Genomic DNA, 19335 nt, shown 5'->3' with positions numbered 1-19335 from the left:
ATAAAACTTGGTTGAAACATGGAAATTTCATATGCAAAATCCGTAAGTTTCTACGCTGAAACTTAAAACTTACTATGCCCCTATGCAGGATTCAACTACTGAAACTTAAAACTTATTGTGCCCCCGTGCAGGATTCAACCACTACATGAACCGTGAGGCAATCGAGCGGCCAGGCAGGGCTGGGCAGGTGCGTGCCCCCGCACTCGCGTGCCCCTGTGAATTTCCATCGGGCAAAATGGGATCCTGAGGTTGTTCTACTACCATGTCAAGAGGGCCCAATAGAACATTGAAGGGGGCGCATTCTGGATTATGTTGCCTTGAGCGATGCACTCCGGCAGGTAAAAGGGTGCACTGAGGCAGGAAACTAGTGCACACAGAGGATGGCATTGTTGGGAGTGCTTGCCGGCCTCGAATGGATGAATTTTGAATCGTACATAAATTTAAGGAGATGTTTCCAGGAGGGAGGACACGGCTGCAGTGAGGAGGCGACGGATGAGGAAGAGCTGCAAACAGGCATAGGTCGGCGTGTATTTCCGTTGTGGTGTGCATGGCGGTGGCACAGAAAGTATGGGTTATATTGTTGGACTTGATCGAGCGCCACATCGGATGAAAGTAACAAACGAATCTTCTCTTCATTGTTAGTGACGCGGTCAAGTGGTGAGGCTTGCATAGGAAGAAATGGGCCAAAGAAGATGGCAACAAGAGCTAATGTCGCGTTGTGATTTCTGTGCAATTTCTCCACACGGTTTGGTGACACAACCACGATTTAACAAAGTTGTGGCAGCCTGCACTTTTAGAAGTTGTATAGGGGAACACCCATCATTTCTCCACTTTATTTATTCAGAACTATATGTGATCTCTCCCTATATATACTTACCTTCTTTCAGGCACCGCCAAGGAACCATACAAGCTATAGGCACCATCCAAGTATCAATGGATAACAATACTGTGCGCGGAAGTAGGATGAATCCTGCCGCTGGTGACGACGACGAGGGGACATGGTTACATGCGTGGGGGCTCATCACGAGCTTCGCGGTCTCCATGACCCTGAAAGCAGCAATCGAGCTGGGCATCTTTCACGCGCTCAGCAACGCCGGCAGCCTTGCGATTACAGCGGATGAGTTAGCCGCGCGGCTCCCAACCATGGACAAGGCTGGCGGGTTGGCTCCAGTGGACCGCATCATGCGGCTGCTTGCCTCCTTCGACATCGTCAAGTGCGTGACGGAGGCAGGTCCAAGCGGCGAGGTGATCCGGCACTACAAGCCCTCGCCGGTGTGTCGGTGGCTCAGCAGCAACCACGGTGGCCCGTCGCTGGCGCCCTACTCTATGTTCACTACGGACCAGGACTTCTTGATGGCCTGGTAAGCTATGATACGAATGAGTGCTATTGCCATTGCCGTTTGGAACAGTTTTAATAGCGTTCCTCTTACCTCCTCTTTGCACATGAGACAAGAGTATAAAATATATCGGAATCGTTGATCCCATTAATTAGTGGTCTGATTAACTCTTACCTTTTTACATCGTATGTAAAAGGAGGAGGTAAGAGTGATCATGTTAAAATTTGCCTACGGTTTATAGAATCTAACATCGCCGTGCATTTCAAAGGCAGCAGCTGGGGGCGGCAGCGGGAGGCGGACAAACAGCGTTCAAGAGGACGCATGGGGTTCCGATAGGCGAGCACTTGGGGAGAAACCCTCGGCTCCTCGGGGTGGTCGACAAGGCCATGGTGCAGATCTCGGTGATGGTGACCAGCAAGCTGTTGGAACGCTTCCACGGGTTCGACGACGTGGCCGTGCTCGTCGATGTTGGTGGCGGCACCGGTTCTACCATGGAGATGATCACCTGCAGGTACAAGCATATCAGGGGCATCAACTTCGACCTGCCTCATGTCATCTCCCTCGCGCCGTCTATTCTCGGTACGTCGCCACCTTCTTATGAATTTGACTTGGTCTCGTCACCTTGTGAATAGGATACTGTGTGCTTTCTCTATAAACTTTTACACACGGCTCATTTACTCTTTCTCTCTTAGCACACTCTCCTAACCACTGCATGCTCTCTCTCTCTCACCTGACCCGCGGGTAGTGCTAGTGACTTTAGTCGCAACTCGAATACGGGAGGAGGCTAGGGCCTCCTTATATGGTAGAGTGCCTCACTCTCCTCAAGCCGGACTTTTGTGATGTAGTGGGCTTTCTGCTTGCAGTGGAGTGTCTGTGGCGCACCGGAAATGCCCGAACGTATGTCGATGGACCGGGAGCTGGGCTTGGGCTGCTAACAAGTGGTGTCAGAGCCGTTTCTAGCCCCAGGCCAGTCTTTCGGGGTGTAGTGGGTTCTCTGCTAGTAGTTGAGTGTCTGATGCGCACCAAAAACGTCCGAACATATGCCGATGGACTGGGAGCTGAGTCTGGGCTGCTAACAAGTGGTATTAGAGCTGGCCCCCACGCCACCCTAAGGGTGGCTTCCCTAGGGGGGTGAGGTGTCAGGATCCCGACACTCGGGCAGTGCCAGTAACTTTAGTCCCACCTCAGATACGGGAGCAGGCTAGGACCTCCTTATAAGGGAGAGTGCCACGCTCTCCTCAGACCCGTGTTTTGGAATGTAGTACACTCTCTGCTTGTAGTGGACTCTATGATGCGCACCAAAAACGTTTGAACCTATGCCGATGGACCGGGAGCTGGTCCCGGGCTGCCAACATGCTCTCTCTATCTCTCACTCTCCTATTTTCCTCTACGCTTAAGCTTTACGTGCGAGTTCTAGGAAGCATTTTTGCATCCATCTCTCTCTCTCTCTCTGCGCTTTTCTTATTTCAGTTTCTGCCATGCTCTTTCTTTCTGTTTCTCTGTCCTAACCAGATGGATTCCCCTAAAAGGGCAGGAGTAGAGAGACGACTGAACAGACAAACACCGGTTTGTTCACGGGCCCGCAAAGTGCACCTGAAGACAAAACCAAAAATGTCAGTCTCCATGTGTATATCACCTACCCTGGGTGATAAAAATTGCACACTCTTCCTGAGTTCACCTAAGCTTCATTTGGTGGGAACCGAGGATACGGAGATAAAACAGAATAATTAGTTGAATATAGTACGCATGGAGACTCCATGCAAAGTTCACACCTAGGGATGGAAAATGGAGCAAATGAAAACAATAACACATACCGCATATTTTCTCTAAATTGGAGGAGATAGTGTCCAGATAAGAATTAGTGAATATAGTACAATGAGGAATACTATATATTATGCAAAACATCGCGTACATCATATTTAACATCTCCATGGCACTATAAGCCAGGCACGGGTTTTTAGGCATTCAGTTTGACTATAGAAATATGTGTAAATTGCATAAAATTACTAGGTTCGCACTTTCATTCGTCGCTGAATCTAAATATATATATTTTACAACATACTATAACACATGTTTCATCACTCAAATTGAAGACCTAAAACCACATGCCCAACTTATGTTCCCATCCCGAACGAGTGTCAATGTAGTGGATTATCCTATATCGTATTATTAAATTGCATCAATTAATAATTGAACATTCTACCACTTCATTGTAATATTCTCAGGGAATTAGACTTATTATGATTATTCCAGGCCTATCTGACTGTTTGGGTTGCTTCCCGGCCTGGAGTCTCCTTTCCAGGCATCATCATCCAAGTCGGCCTACCAAATACAATGCCTGAGAAATTGGGAATGCATATCTTAATTAGAGGGGTTGTACTTTTGGTTGTTAGCGTATACACAAATGGCTTATTCCCCACACGTATGCACCATCATTAGCGTCTTGTAAACTCAACAATTTAATTTTAAGTACTAAAGCCTATAGATCAAATGATCAACACACATGTGTGTACGTGCTGTGCGCATGTCTCCGCGGAACTTTCAACTCAGTAGGAATACCATCAGTTTCCTCAGTTGAATGGATTAATTTGTACTAGAAAAAGCATCAACGCCAATCTTTTTGTCACCAGTTCATAAGGGATCAGGTAAAAAAATGTTGTTATCCAGCAAAACCAAACACCCATCACTCAACTCTTTTGTCTTTCCTTGTTTTTGTATTGCAACTGTATTCTCTTTGTTTTGCATGGATGTTGTGACTGTACATTTAGATCATATTTGTATCATTTTCTATTGTTGAGTTCTTTCATCTATGCTTTCCTGTGAGATAATTGAGAACTTAATTAGCTAATGTCAACCCAATGCAGGTGTCGAACATATAGCTGGAAATATGTTTGATAATGTTCCCACTGGAGATGCGATTTTCTTAAAGGTATATATATACGAACTACTGTATCTAGTTCCCTTCTCTGTCATTCTGTATTCCATATGGTGTAAAGTATAATATTACTGAAAACCTGGTAGATACGTGATACACCCTCATTATTTCATATATAAACTATTTTTCAACCAAAATATAGAACGATGTCTATAGAATATTTCTTCAAATAATTTTCTACTACGGACAAACAATGCATTCGACTTGTAATTCTATAAACACATTGGTAAAGTAATAAAAGTATTTATCTAGGGTCCAAGCAATCAAGGTGGCTGCCCTTGTGCAGAAGTAATTGAACCCCAGGTTTCCTCTTACTAAGGTTTTCTCCGCGGTGCGATGTCGGACAGTGCCACACAACCACTCAAATGTCCTGCCGGATAACCACAGTCCTCATATAAAAACGCTCAATTCCATGGAAATCCATGCACATCGATCATATAGCAAAATTCAACACCAATTCAACAATGCAACACTGCAACAAAGCAAAACGAACCACAACTCAACAATTAAAACATGCCAAAATTAAATTCAACGTCCGTGTACAATAGTGAATCTGCAATGTTTTCATTGTGACAAACAAAGCACATTCCGTTGTGCTAAATAAATCCCCTAAATATTTGAGAATGCAGAGCAGACTTAAACCTACACTTCGAGCAAAGTAGGTTTAATATTACATAACATATTCTAGATACTGAATATTTCTTGAATGTACATACAGACGGTACTCCATATGTTGGACGACAATGACTGCATAAAGGTTCTAAAAAATTGCCATCAAGCTTTGCCAGACAAGGGGCGGCTGATCGCTGTTGAGTTTGTCTTGCCGGCTACTCCAGAGGTGACAAGGGCAGCACAAAATCTCTACATTCTCGATGTGATGATGTTAAATAACTCTGAGGGAGGGAAGGAGAGAACTGCGCAAGAGTTTCTGAAGCTGGCTAGGGAATCGGGTTTCAACGGCACCTTCCAATCAACTTACATTTTTGGAAACTTTTGGGCTCTCGAATTTACCAAATAGTAACCATGACATTTTATGTCTATGCTGGCTACTATTGATAATGTGTGTGAGATTGGCTTGTAGAATTGTTTGTATTATTTATTTCAATAATGAGGACTTTTTAATCAAAACAATGCATGTATCATTATTTGTACCATTTAATATAATGATGATGTTGGTATAATTATTTGTATCACTTATATTTTAATAACAATGTTAAAAACTTGTTATCGAGGTATTCTAGGTGTATTTTTGTATTGCCAATACGTTACCATGAAGAGGTACATAAAAGCATAGAGTAGTTGTTGTTCACAATGTCTCACTTTGGCCCAGTAGCTTTTTCAATAGATCAACACAATTGGTAATTTATAGTTTTTCAATAAAGGTTGGATTTTGTAAGCTCAAGATGAATCATCGAGTGGGTACAAACATAATGAGCACACACCCAGCCTCTACATAGTTAGGATGCACACAGTCAACATTAACACAAGCATGCAAAAAAAAACCAGTAAATAGCAAAGTCATATTAGACTCAAGTTTTTTTTGACCGACAAATAACACAATGTCTTGTTGATCTGCCGTTAAGGGGCGTGACCTCAGATAGCACAGGAAAACCCCTCAAAAGACCCGCTAGACAACCACACTCTTCATATCAAAACCCTCAAATTCATGCAAATCCATGCACATCGATCATATAGCACAAATTCATAACCGATTCAAAAATGCAACAAATCGAAATGAGTGAGAGGAAACAGGGCGGCGGAGCTCAATAGGAGAGGAGGAGGAAGTTGGGAGGGCACCACGAACGGGATAGGAGGATGGCCTCGAAGGGAAGGATTAGGACAACATTTGCTTCATCGAACGCACCCTCGCCACAGCCACCACGATCTGCCACCGCCAAAGCCGATGGGAAGCATATAATTGCGCCGTCAGAAGGCCTCGATCTGCGTCCCCAAGGCTTCAAATTTCCACCTCATTGAAACCTGGAGATTGGTCTTGTGGAGCGTGCCATGGAGGATGCCATAGAGAGAGGATAGGATGATGCAGGGGTCGAGAAGATTTGTTCTAGCATGGTAGGGGAGCGGGCGAGCGGCGGCGGGTTGAATCAAGAAAATTCATCTTAACTCATACTTTACTTCTAACTTTGATGATTTGCCCCTCCCCCTCCCCCGAGATTGACAGGTGGGCTCGAGGTCACTAGTCATTGACACAATCCTGGGGAAAATCATCAAAACCCTTGTAAAGTGGGCAAATGATCCAAATCCTTGTTTGAACCCTAGCCAGGTTGAGAAGGAAGAAAGCGGGGAGGTAGGGCGAGGGGCATGTGTTTGTGTGGTTGCCTGGGGATGTGGGTTTGGGCGTTGGGGGCTGATGAGGAGACCGTGAGACCAAAAAAAAACAAAGTGAAACTGGAAACAGGAGGTGGGCTTTGTCGTAGGAAAAAAATTGATAGTGGTGGGATCCCTTCGAACGAACGATCTATGTACTTCCTCGAGAAGTAAAGGAGATTTATTACAAAGTTTAATATAAAGAGATTGATTAACCTCCAAAATTACTCTTGCCTTATCAAAGAAGATATTGATTACCATAAGTGAAGTGATTGTATTAATATTGATTGCGTTTGTATTTCCAAAGAAAAGATTGGTTACCATAGATGAACTACTTGGTTACCAAAGATAAAGTGGCAGGGAGAAAAATCCAGTGGAAGGGGTGGTGGGAGGTGAGGCAAAAATAAACCAGTGGGAGAGGTGAAGGAAAAATGCCCTAGAGGCAATAATAAAGTATTATTTATTTCCTTATATCATGATAAATGTTTATTATTCATGCTAGAATTGTATTAACCGGAAACATAATACATGTGTGAATACATAGACAAACAGTGTGTCACTAGTATGCCTCTACTTGACTAGCTCGTTAATCAAAGATGGTTATGTTTCCTAGCCATAGACATGAGTTGTCATTTGATTAACGGGATCACCTCATTAGGAGAATGACGTGATTGACTTGACCCATTCCGTTAGCTTAGCACCCAATCGTTTAGTATGTTGCTATTTCTTTCTTCATGACTTATACATGTTCCTATGAGTATGAGATTATGCAACTCCCGTTTACCGGAGGAACACTTTGTGTGCTACCAAACGTCACAACGTAAATGGGTGATTATAAAGGTGCTCTACAGGTGTCTCCAAAGGTACTTGTTGGGTTGGCGTATTTCGAGATTAGGATTTGTCACTCCGATTGTCGGATAGGTATCTCTGGGCCCACTCGGTAATGCACATCACTATAAGCCTTGCAAGCATTGTGACTAATGAGTTAGTTGCGGGATGATGTATTACGGAACGAGTAAAGAGACTTGCCGGTAACGAGATTGAACTAGGTATCGAGATACCGACGATCGAATCTCGGGCAAGTAACGTACCGATGACAAAGGGAACAACGTATGTTGTTATGCGGTTTGACCGATAAAGATCTTCGTAGAATATGTGGGAACCAATATGAGCATACAGGTTCCGCTATTGGTTATTGACCGGAGAGGTGTCTCGGTCATGACTACATAGTTCCCGAACCCGTAGGGTCCGCACGCTTAACGTTACGATGACAGTTATATTATGAGTTTATATGTTTTGATGTACCGAAGGTTGTTCGGAGTCCCGGATGTGATCACGGACATGACAAGGAGTCTCGAAATGGTCGAGACATAAAGATTGATATATTGGACGACTATATTCGGACACCGGAAGTGTTCCGAAGAAGTTTCGGATAAAACCGGAGTGCCGGAGGGGTTACCGGAACGCCCCGGGGAAGTATTGGGCCTTAGTGGGCCTTGAGGGGAGAGAGAGGGCAGCAGCCAGGAGGTGGCGCGCCCCCTCCCATGAGGAGTCCTAATTGGACTAGGGGAGGGGGGCGTAGCCCCTCTTTCCCTCTCCCTCTCCCTCTCTTTCCTTCCCCCCTCTCTTCCTAGTTGGACTAGGAAAGGGAAGTCCTACTCCTACTAGGAGGAGGACTCCCCCCTCTCCTTGGCGCGCCCAAGGCAGCCGGCCTCCCCCTTGCTCCTTTATATACGGGGGCAGGGGGGCACCTCTACACACAAGTTGATATACGATAGTTTAGCCGTGTGCGGTGCCCCCCTCCACCATATTACACCTCGATAATATCGTTGCGGAGCTTAGGCGAAGCCCTGCGTCGGTAGAACATCATCATCGTCACCACGCCGTCGTGCTGATGAAACTCTCCCTCAACACTCGGCTGGATCGGAGTTCGGGGGACGTCATCGAGCTGAACGTGTGCTGAACTCGGAGGTGCCGTGCGTTCGGTACTTGATCGGTCGGATCGTGAAGACGTACGACTACATCAACCGCGTTGTGATAACGCTTCCGCTGTCGGTCTACGAGGGTACGTGGACAACACTCTCCCCTCTCGTTGCTATGCATCACCATGATCTTGCGTGAGCATAGGAAATTTTTTGAGTTTACTACGTTCCCAACAGTGGCATCCGAGCTAGGTTTTATGCGTTAATGCTATGCATGAGTAGAACACAAGTGAGTTGTGGGCGATATAAGTCATACTTCTTACTAGCATGTCATACTTTGGTTCAGCGGTATTGTGAGATGAAGTGGCCCGGACCGTCATTACGCGTACGCTTACGCGAGACTGGTTTCACCGTCGGGAGCACTCGTTGCTTAAAGGTGACTGGCGGGTGTCTGTATCTCTCACTTTAGTTGAACATAGTGTGGCTACGCCCGGTCCTTGCGAAGGTTAAAACACCACCAACTTGACAAACTATTGTTGTGGTTTTGATGCGTAGGTAAGAACGGTTCTTGCTAAGCCCGTAGCAGCCACGTAAAACTTGCAACAACAAAGTAGAGAACGTCTAACTTGTTTTTGCAGGGCATGATGTGATGTGATATGGTCAAGACATGATGCTATATTTTATTGTATGAGATGATCATGTTTTGTAACCGAGTTATCTGCAACTGGCAGGAGCCATATGGTTGTCGCTTTATTGTATGCAATGCAATCGCCATGTAATTGTTTTACTTTATCACTAAGCGGTAGCGATACTCGTAAAAGCAATAAGTTGGCGAGACGACAACGATAGTACGATGGAGATCAAGGTGTCGCGCCGGTGACGATGGTGATCATGACGGTGCTTCGGAGATGGAGATCACGAGCACGGTGCTTCGGAGATGGAGATCACAAGCACAAGATGATGATGGCCATATCATATCACTTATATTGATTGCATGTGATGTTAATCTTTTATGCATCTTATCTTGCTTTGATTGACGGTAGCATTATAAGATGATCTCTCACTAAAATTTCAAGATAAAAGTGTTCACCCTGAGTATGCACCGTTGCGAAAGTTCTTCGTGCTGAGACACCACGTGATGATCGGGTGTGATAGGCTCTACGTTCAAATACAACGGGTGCAAAACAGTTGCACACGCGGAATACTCAGGTTAAACTTGACGAGCCTAGCATATGCAGATATGGCCTCGGAACACGGAGACCGAAAGGTCGAGCGTGAATCATATAGTAGATATGATCAACATAGTGATGTTCACCATTGAAACTACTCCATCTCACGTGATGATCGGACATAGTTTAGTTGATTTGGATCACGTAATCACTTAGATGATTAGAGGGATGTCTATCTAAGTGGGAGTTCTTAAGTAATTTGATTAATTGAACTTAAATTTATCATGAACTTAGTACCTGATAGTATCTTGCTTGTCTATGTTAATTGTAGATAAATGGCCCGTGCTGTTGTTCCGTTGAATTTTAATGCGTTCCTTGAGAAATCTAAGTTGAAAGATGATGGTAGCAATTACACGGACTGGGTCCGTAACTTGAGGATTATCCTCATTGCTGCACAGAAGAATTACGTCCTAGAAGCACCGCTAGGTGCCAGGCCTCCTGCAAGAGCAACGCCAGAAGTTATGAACGTCTGGCAGAGCAAAGCTGATGACTACTCAATAGTTCAGTGTGCCATGATTTACGGCTTAGAACCGGGCCTTCAACGACGTTTTGAACGTCATGGAGCATATGAGATGTTCCAGGAGTTGAAATTAATATTTCAAGCAAATGCCCAGATTGAGAGATATGAAGTCTCCAATAAGTTCTACAGCTACAAGATGGAAGAGAATAGTTCTGTCAGTGAGCATATACTCAAAATGTCTGGGTATAATAATCACTTGATTCAACTGGGAGTTAATCTTCCGGATGATAGCGTCCTTGACAGAATTCTTCAATCACTGCCACCAAGCTACAAGAGCTTCGTGATGAACTATAACATGCAAGGGATGAATAAGACAATTCCCGAGCTCTTCGCAATGCTAAAGGCAGCGGAGGTAGAAATCAAAAAGGAGCATCAAGTGTTGATGGTCAGTAAAACCACTAGTTTCAAGAAAAAGGGCAAAGGGAAGAAGAAGGGGAACTTCAAGAAGAACAACAAGCAAGTTGCTGTTCAGGAGAAGAAATCTAAGTCTGGACCTAAGCCTGAAACTGAGTTCTTGTACTGTAAGCAGACTGGTCACTGTAAGCGGAACTGCCCCAAGTATTTGGCGGAAAAGAAGGATGGCAAGGTTAACAAAGGTATATGTGATATACATGTTATTGATGTGTACCTTACTAATACTCGCAGTAGCACCTGGGTATTTGATACTGGTTCTGTTGCTAATATTTGCAACTCGAAACAGGGCTACGGATTAAGCGAAGATTGGCTAAGGATGAGGTGACGATGCGCGTGGGAAATGGTTCCATAGTCGATGTGATCGCCGTCGGCACGCTACCTCTACATCTACCTTCGGGATTAGTTTTAGACCTAAATAATTGTTATTTGGTGCCAGCGTTGAGCATGAACATTATATCTGGATCTTGTTTAATGCGAGACGGTTATTCATTTAAATCAGAGAATAATGGTTGTTCTATTTATATGAATAATATCTTTTATGGTCATGCACCCTTGAAGAGTGGTCTATTTTTAATGAATCTCGATAGTAGTGATACACATATTCATAATGTCGAAGCCAAAAGATGCAGAGTTCATAATGACAGTGCAACTTATTTGTGGCACTGCCGTTTGGGTCATATCGGTGTAAAGCGCATGAAGAAACTCCATACTGATGGACTTTTGGAATCACTTGATTATGAATCACTTGGTACTTGCGAACCGTGCCTCGTGGGCAAGATGACCAAAACACCGTTCTCCGGAACTATGCAGAGAGCAAAAGATTTGTTGGAAATCATACATACAGATGTATGTGTTCCGATGAATATTGAGGCTCGTGGCGGATATCGTTATTTTCTCACCTTCACAGATGATTTGAGCAGATATGGGTATATCTACTTAATGAAACATAAGTCTGAAACATTTGAAAAGTTCAAAGAATTTCATAGTGAAGTTGAAAATCATCGTAACAAGAAAATAAAATTCCTACGATCTGATCGTGGAGGAGAATATTTGAGTTACGAGTTTGGCCTACATTTGAAACAATGCGGAATAGTTTCGCAATTCACGCCACCCGGAACACCACAGCGTAATGGTGTGTCCGAACGTCGTAATCGTACTTTATTAGATATGGTGCGATCTATGATGTCTCTTACTGATTTACCGCTATCGTTTTGGGGTTATGCTTTAGAGACGGCTGCATTCACTCTAAATAGGACACCATCGAAATCCGTTGAGACGACGCCTTATGAACTATGGTTTGGCAAGAAACCAAAGTTGTCGTATCTTAAAGTTTGGGGTTGCGATGCTTATGTGAAGAAACTTCAACCTGATAAGCTCGAACCTAAATCGGAGAAATGTGTCTTCATAGGATACCCAAAGGAGACTGTTGGGTACACCTTCTATCACAGATCCGAAGGCAAGATATTCGTTGCTAAGAATGGATCCTTTCTAGAGAAGGAGTTTCTCTCGAAAGAAGTGAGTGGGAGGAAAGTAGAACTTGATGAGGTAACTGTACCTGCTCCCTTATTGGAAAGTAGATCATCACAGAAATCAGTTTCTACGACACCTACACCAATTAGTGAGGAAGTTAATGATAATGATCATGAAACTTCAGATCAAGTTATTACTGAACCTCGTAGGTTAACTAGATCAAGATCCGCACCAGAGTGGTACGGTAATCCTGTTCTGGAGGTTATGTTACTAGACCATGACGAACCTACAAACTATGAAGAAGCGATGGTGAGCCCAGATTCCGCAAAATGGCTTGAAGCCATGAAATCCGAGATGGGATCCATGTATGAGAACAAAGTATGGACTTTGGTTGACTTGCCCGATGGTCGGCAAGCCATTGAAAATAAATGGATCTTCAAGAAGAAGACTGACGCTGATGGTAATGTTACTGTCTATAAAGCTCGACTTGTTGCAAAAGGTTTTCGACAAGTTCAAGGGATTGACTACGATGAGACCTTCTCACCTGTAGCGATGCTTAAGTCTGTCCGAATCATGTTAGCAATTGCCGCATTTTATGATTATGAAATTTGGCAAATGGATGTCAAAACTGCATTCCTGAATGGATTTCTGGAAGAAGAGTTGTATATGATGCAACCGGAAGGTTTTGTCGATCCAAAGGGAGCTAACAAAGTGTGCAAGCTCCAACGATCCATTTATGGACTGGTGCAAGCCTCTCGGAATTGGAATAAACGCTATGATAGTGTGATCAAAGCATTTGGTTTTATACAGACTTTTGGAGAAGCCTGTATTTACAAGAAAGTGAGTGGGAGCTCAATAGCATTTCTGATATTATATGTGGATGACATATTGCTGATTGGAAATGATATAGAATTTCTGGATAGCATAAAGGGATACTTGAATAAGAGTTTTTCAATGAAAGACCTTGGTGAAGCTGCATATATATTAGGCATTAAGATCTATAGAGATAGATCAAGACGCTTAATAGGACTTTCACAAAGCACATACCTTGACAAAGTTTTGAAGAAGTTCAAAATGGATCAAGCAAAGAAAGGGTTCTTGCCTGTACTACAAGGTGTGAGATTGAGTAAGACTCAATGCCCGACCACTGCAGAAGATAGAGAGAAGATGAAAGATGTTCCCTATGCTTCAGCCATAGGCTCTATCATGTATGCAATGCTGTGCACCAGACCTGATGTGTGCCTTGCTATAAGTTTAGCAGGAAGGTACCAAAGTAATCCAGGAGTGGATCACTGGACAGCGGTCAAGAACATCCTGAAATACCTGAAAAGGACTAAGGATATGTTTCTCGTTTATGGAGGTGACAAAGAGCTCATCGTAAGTGGTTACGTTGATGCGAGCTTTCACACTGATCCGGACGATTCTAAATCGCAAACCGGATACGTATTTACATTAAACGGTGGAGTTGTCAGTTGGTGCAGTTCTAAGCAAAGTGTCGTGGCGGGATCTACGTGTGAAGCGGAGTACATAGCTGCTTCGGAAGCAGCAAATGAAGGAGTCTGGATGAAGGAGTTCATATCCGATCTAGGTGTCATACCTAGTGCATCGGGACCAATGAAAATCTTTTGTGACAATACTGGTGCAATTGCCTTCGCAAAGGAATCCAGATTTCACAAGAGAACCAAGCACATCAAAAGACGCTTCAATTCCATCCGTGTCGTGGAATTGTCACGGCAGATGTCCTCGAGCTAGGACTTAGTCGTGGAGCCATCGCAACTAGGAAGCTTGAAGGGGTTATGTGGGACAAGGAACACGAGGATTTATACTGGTTCAGCCCCTTACGGTGAAGGTAAAAGCCTACGTCCAGTTGGGGTGGTATTGATTAGGGTTACGATCACCAGGGAGCTAAACTGCTATGCCCGGCTCTCGTCGAGATTGTTGTTTTTTCCTAAACCACTGCCGGGTCATCCCTTTATATAGGGAGGCTACGCCCAGCAGCCCTTAGAGTCCCGGCCGGCTCATAAGAGTGTCCGGCTCGGACTCTCAACTATACTTGCCTTACACTACAAGTTCTACCATAATAATGATTGTAACTACGGGCTTTAAGCCATATCCGGGTCTTAGCCCATCTCTGGCCCATCGTCTTCAAGCTTAGCTCCGGGCTTCTAGCAACGACCATACGAGTAACCCGGCCCCTCCTGGCGGGTGACTCTAAGGTCTATATCCTCAACATTAGGCCCCAGATTGATTTGAGCCGGCTCATGTCAATCTTCAACTCTGCCGACAGAAAAAATCTCTGGCTTACCATTCATGTGAAGGCCATAACCCGGCGTGACGTCATCCTCTGGACTCCGGATAATCCGTCGTGATGTCATCTTCCATTAAGCCCGTTTTTTACTCCACCAGATCCTGTCACGACGGTTTTTCAATAAAATAATTATTGAGAAACCAATCCCTGTTACGGACCAGCGAGGAAGAATTCCTTCTCACTGATAGACAATACATTGGTCACAGAAGAAAAATACCAGGAGTACTAAATATAATACAAAGTTGGGCAGAGACTGCCCAACAATTTATTACATGCACGCCGATAAAACAATACGGCGGATAGGGTGGCAAACTTCTAACTCACGATAATAACGGTGGTGGAAATATCACTGCAAAGCGAGTGACATGATTCCAGAATACTACAACTCTTCGAGCGTCGGAGTGAGGCTCGAGAAGACTTAATGCGGGTGGCGGAAGCGTAAACGATACAAGTAACCAATATCCGGGATCGCGCAGGACTGACTGGGACTCCTCTAGGCGTGGGACGCGCTATCAAACTCTTCATCCAAGAGATCGCCTTCGTCAACATCCGGCCAAATCAACAAGCCAGGTGAGTACTATGAAAGTACTCGCAAGACAGTTCGGACATAAGGTATAACAAATGCAAACATGAAGCACATGAATAAGTTAACCAGTGCGATCAGACATAGAGATAATAAATACTGGGTGCCAAGCGAGGGTCTGAATGACGCCTCGAGCGAAAACTGCAGAATAGTAATGCGGGTGCCAAACGAGTGTCTGAAAGACTCCTCGAGAGGAAAATACGGAATCATAATACAGGTGCCAAACGAGTGTCTGAAAGACTCCTGGAGAGGAAAATGCAGAATAAAAATACAGGTGCCAAACGAGTGTCTGAAAGACTCCTCGAGAGGAAAATGCGGAATAAAAATACAGGTGCCAAACGAGTGTCTGAAAGACTCCTCGAGAGGAAAATGCGGAATAAAAATACAGGTGCCAAACGAGTGTCTGAAAGACTCCTCGAGAGGAAAATGCAGAATAATAATGCCACAGTCGGGCGTCGGGGCGACACCACATAAAGGGCTTATAACAGAAAGTAAAGACAGTGCATGCCGCAGTCGGACGTCTGAGCGACATCGCATAAAGGGCTTATATCGAAAGTGAGAAACGAGTACACTCCACAGTCGGACGTCTGCGCGACGTCTCATAAAGGGCTTATATTGTAACACAACAATACAATAGTTCGGGAATATAATTTATCACAAGCACGAGACAAATATAATGTTAGTCCATCCACAGGGATAACAATGAAATTGAATTTACCACTTGAGCTTGTTCACCGGGGACAAGTTTTCACACGGATAGATTTGGATATAAAGTCTACATTACTGATCATGGATACGATGATTTGGAAAGAATTGACTCTGCAGAGTTTGTACTTAACCACAGCCAACAGATTTTAGTAGTCATGGGGACTAGTTCCGTCTACGGTGTTCTGGAAGGAACACGTCTAACCAGTACACACCCAATTTAACCATCCGAAGCCAGGGATCACCCTCGGCAACATTCAGGAAAAACCCTGAGTCGGGGAGGCTACAACCTCGCGTAGCATGGGATCAAATTTCTATACGCGCGCTCTAAGGGGGTGCCCCCCCCCTCTCGGTCCTAACCGGAAACACCCATGCCCCCTGACCGAATGACTGGCTTTAATCCTGGGCCAAGGTACCATCATCCCGGCCTCTCTGTTTGGTGTGTACACGGAAAGAGGTTACCAACTTACTAAACCGTATCCTGGCAATGAGACATGTGGTAGCACGGAAAGTGGAAGGGACGATAACACGGCTCCAACCATGTTAACGTCGGAAAAGTCGGATGACACAAGGCTGGCATGCTACAACAGTACCACCTTGCTGCCCTTCATGTCACCACATGATTAAGCCACCTCTCATCAGAGGTCATCGCAACTTCGGAACATGCGGGAAAAGATCGATAACGTGGCTCCAACCACGTTAACGTCGAAGAGAGTCGGATGACGCAAGGCTGGCATGCTACAACAGTACCACCTTGCTGCCCTTCATGTCACCACATGATTAGGCCACCTCTCATCAGAGGTCATCGCAAATTCGGAACAACCGGGTCGTTGCCTTACAAGCAACGAGGTATTTATCGACACTCACATGCCACGCACAAACTTTCACATGAACATGCAAAACATCTGCCATATCAAATGTTCAAACATGCTTGCCTGGTTCGGAGAAGTCGGAGTCTAGCTCGGCGAAGTTCGCGGCTCCATCCCCTCTCCCGGAACCTACGCCAATCACGATGGGGGTACTAACGTGAAAACCAACACATGCACAGAAACTTTGCCAAATATTTTTCAAATAAATCCCATAAAAAAACTAGACAAAATTTGGAGATTGACAGAAAAAGAATCACTCAAAAATACCTTTTCATTAAAAAGTTATAAAGGTTTCTGTCCAGGGACCTTTCTGTAATGAAACAGAAAAGTTCCAGGGTTTTAACTGAGAAAACAGAAAACGCTTCGGCTGGGAATGCGCAAGCGCAAGGAGAAAACGTATTTTGCCCGAAGGCGCCAACAGAAAACGGTTCGGGGAAATAAAACAGAGGCTGACACGCGGGGCCCGCATGTCAGGTTTGAAAGCTCGCCGGCGCCCGAAGACGGCGATGGACGCCGGCGTTGAACCACGGCGAGTTAGGAGAAACGGAGGGTACCAAGAGCTTCAGTGTCTTCTTCCGCGTCGGTGGGTGGTGGACTCGTCCAACGGGGAGCACCACGTCGACGGCGACACTATCTCCGGCGGACGGCGGTTCGGGTGAGGTTGGGGAACTCCGGTGGAGGGCTGCAAAGTACGAATTGAGGCGCGGGTCAGAACGGGTGATGCAAGGAGAAGCTACTGGCAAGAGAATGGGGGCTGCGGAGCACACACGGGGGCGAATCGGGCTGGATCCCGTGGCGGATCGCGGCGGCCGGAGTCGAGGAAGGAGACCCCCTCGCGGCTCTTCCAGTGGCTGGGCGTGCTCTGGGGGAAGTGTAGGGCTGGTGGGTGCTCGAGTTGAAGCTCGGGGCCCCTATTTATAGGCAGATCGACGGGGTGGCCGTGAACGGAGAATCTCCGGCGAGCGATTACGGCGGAGCAGTGGGTTGGCAGAGGGTTTGAGCGGTCGGGCAGCATCGGTGGATGTTACGGGACTCGTTTTGCAGCTGAACGGGGTTGGTCTTGGCGTAATGGCGTCTGCCCATGGTGAGGTGACTGCACGGGCTCAACGGCGGCAGAGAGCGCGCTCCGCGCCCTGGGGTTCACGACGAGAGCGGCAGCGCATTCGGGGGAGTGGACGGCCACGCGGCGGGCTCCGGTGGTTTGGGCGGCGCTGGGTGGAGTCGGCGGCGCCGTGTCTCCCGCTGGCGTCCGCAAAGCCGCCGCCGGCGTCGGTCACGGGGCGGCGCACCTTCTGCTGCTCGTCGCCGACGCCCGCAAGATGCCAGGCACTCGTGCGGTGCAGGAACGAGAGGGCGAGGACGAGGAGCAAGGCGACGCGAGGGTACTGGCGAGATCGACGCCCGTTTCTGAAGAAAACGACAGCAGCCACTTGACTGAACTCTGAACTTACTGAATGTTGACAGTGACCAAGCATTGCAGGTGTTCGACAGTAGGTTTTGGTAAAGAGATAAATTCTTCTGGAGCTGTAACTTGGTGAGATGATCACTCAAAGCATCCAGGGGCTGCATGGATTTACTTGGAATTTTTGGAGCAAGATTTGAATGAATTTCACCAAATTTGGCAAATCTGGTCCAAACTTTCAGCTGATGTAGTTTGAAATTTTTGAACTGGAGACCAGTGGATCTTCATGGTTCCAGGTTGAGGGTTCAAAGGACTAGGAGGGGAAAGAAGTTTGGTGGTAAAAGTCCAAACAGAAAATGGAGTTCCTTTGTAAATCTCCAAGAGGTAGAGTAGAAGGCAGAAAATATTTGAATAGAATTTGAATGGAAAATAAATACATGGGGAGGTTCAACTTGCTGGATTTGATGTAAATCATGATCCAGAGGTGAGGGAGTGTTTAGGAGAGAGGATTTGCACTTATGCCATGGCAAGAAGGAATAGTTGAAAGTGGCAAAGGACTTTCCAAAAGCCATAGTGCAAATTCAAGAAAAGGTTTTCAAAAGTTATTCTCTCAAATGAAAAACATTTTGTCTTGAGCCCAAATGAAGAGCAAGAACCCCCAAGGTCAAAGACAGATCTTGGGTGAATCCAAATAAAATTTTTGCCATAAAGAAAAATATTTGAGAGTGAGAGTTCTCTTGAAGAAAATTTTTAAATCACTCCCTTCAAGTCAAATAAAATCTTTTTGAAAAATTCAATAGAAACTTGGGTGTCACAACACCTACCCCCTTAGGAAAAATCTCGTCCTCGAGATTTCTGCTGATCCTCAAATAGATATGGATACTCTGCTCGGAGGAAATCTTCCCTTTCCCATGTGGCTTCATCCTCAGTGTGGTTGCTCCACTGGACCCTGAAAAGTTTTGTCGTTTTCTGACGGGTCCTCCGTTCAGACTCTTCTAAAATCTTTACTGGCCTTTCTCTGTAGGTGTGATCTGGTTGCATATCAATGTCCTCATGAGGTACATGTTTCTCCGGGGTACTCACACATTTCCTCAACTGCGAGACGTGGAATACGTCATGGACGTCTGACAGCTCCTTGGGGAGGTCTAGTTGGTAGGCTACTGTGCCTCTTCGTGCCTTTACACAAAATGGTCCAATAAATCTTGGGGCTAGCTTCCCCTTAATTTTGAACCGTTGCAGACCCCTCATAGGAGATACTCGGAGGTATACGGAATCACCAGGTTCAAAGCTGACCTCACGATGCTTCTGATGATAGT

At 45.4% G+C, this 19335-nt stretch overlaps 1 protein-coding gene across 1 annotated transcript; it reads left to right on the top strand.

Annotated features, from left to right (window-relative positions):
* The first annotated feature begins 847 nt into the window (after positions 1-847).
* Positions 848-5741, top strand: LOC123495481 (caffeate O-methyltransferase-like protein 2). Its single transcript, XM_073506093.1, has 4 exons — positions 848-1361; positions 1606-1916; positions 4202-4266; positions 4991-5741. Exons 1-4 carry the CDS (start codon positions 934-936, stop codon positions 5288-5290), a joined length of 1104 nt encoding a protein of 367 aa, XP_073362194.1. The 5' UTR covers positions 848-933; the 3' UTR covers positions 5291-5741.
* Positions 5742-19335: the final 13594 nt, after the last annotated feature.

The sequence above is a fragment of the Aegilops tauschii genome, unplaced genomic scaffold (genome assembly GCF_002575655.3).
Source record: "Aegilops tauschii subsp. strangulata cultivar AL8/78 unplaced genomic scaffold, Aet v6.0 ptg000179l_subseq_2504346:2865697_obj, whole genome shotgun sequence".
NCBI lineage: Eukaryota > Viridiplantae > Streptophyta > Magnoliopsida > Poales > Poaceae > Aegilops > Aegilops tauschii.
The sequence above is the reverse complement of the archived record's forward strand: the minus strand, read 5'-3'. Positions and strand labels throughout refer to the sequence as shown.